The sequence below is a fragment of the Salpingoeca rosetta genome (genome assembly GCF_000188695.1).
Source record: "Salpingoeca rosetta unplaced genomic scaffold supercont1.38, whole genome shotgun sequence".
Classification (NCBI taxonomy): Eukaryota; class Choanoflagellata; order Craspedida; family Salpingoecidae; genus Salpingoeca; species Salpingoeca rosetta.
In genome coordinates, this window is record NW_004754896.1 from 598532 (window position 1) to 599669 (window position 1138).

Here is a 1138-nt window from a genome sequence, read left to right on the forward strand (position 1 = left end):
CATCAACATCATCCACAGCGGGCGGTGATGTTGGCGGCGTCAGTGCACTGCCGCATGACGTGCGGGAGCTCATCAACATGCAGGTACTGCTGAAAACACAGTGGTTGGACCATGCACGGGTGGTGTTTCATCCGGGGTGCTGTGCTGTGAGTGTCTTGTGGTTGCGCTATTGTTGTTGTTGTCGAGTCAACCTGTATGTGGTGTGTGCCGCGACTCGCCACCTTCCTACACACCACCACCACCACTGACGACAATCCATTGACACACACACACACACACACACACACACACACACACACACACACACACACACACACACACACACACACACCTCACCCCAATCCCTTCCTCCCCCCCCCCCTGCCCCTCCTTTCCCTCTCGCCCACAGAGCACATTTGACCCTGTGAACCATCAGGTGGTGCGCGTGTTCAAATCGGACCTGTCCTCCCGCCTCGTCACGGTCACGCGCGACACAACGGCGCGCACGCTCCTGCGAGCTGTCCTACACCTGTGGTCCATCCCCACCGTCGACCCGAGCGGGGGCAAGTGGGTGCTGTGTCGCATCGTGTTCCAGCCGGAGGCGCCGCACGGCGTGTACATTCACGCCATTTCGCGAGCAGCAGTCGACCTGAGCGCACTGGATGACGGAAGATCACGACTCTATGTCATCAACAGCAGGAACTTGGAGTATGTGCAGGATGTCGCCGTACCTGGGAGGGCAGGGACTGCTGCTGCGTTTGGCAGCGCGTTGCCTGCAGGCACGGGTAGTGACGAAAGCGATGGTGGTCGTGGGCGCGGTGTGAGCGGCAGCCACAACACCAGCGGTAGCGTCGACGCTAGCCCAGCACAGCTGCGCCGCAACACAACCACATCCTCGTTGTCCTCATCATCATCAACACGCACACACCAGCAGCAGCAGCAGCGTGGTGACACACAAACACACAAACCACACACACACATCACCCTACTTTCTTCCTCCCCCCCCCGCCGCTCCTCTTTTCCTTGTCGGCCAAGGAGAATAGTTCCTTGTGTGCAACCAGGGGTGGGGGGGGTTATATCAGCCTTGCTCTCCTCCATCCTCGCCGTAAGGACGTACAAAGCGGCGGGGAGGGCCCTGCGAGCAGGTCTAAGACAGTTG

General features: G+C 59.7%; 1 protein-coding gene across 1 annotated transcript in view; it reads left to right on the forward strand.

Moving 5' to 3' along the window:
- PTSG_10628 (uncharacterized protein) overlaps positions 1-803 on the forward strand; it is a gene marked incomplete at both ends in the record, with an annotated part of 5981 nt that extends 5178 nt beyond the window's left edge. Inside the window, 2 exons of the mRNA XM_004988106.1 lie at positions 389-706; positions 759-803. Of these exons, the coding sequence (XP_004988163.1) occupies positions 389-706; positions 759-803 (363 nt within the window). The remainder of the gene's footprint in view (positions 1-388; positions 707-758) is intronic.
- Between the last annotated feature and the right edge of the window lie 335 nt (positions 804-1138).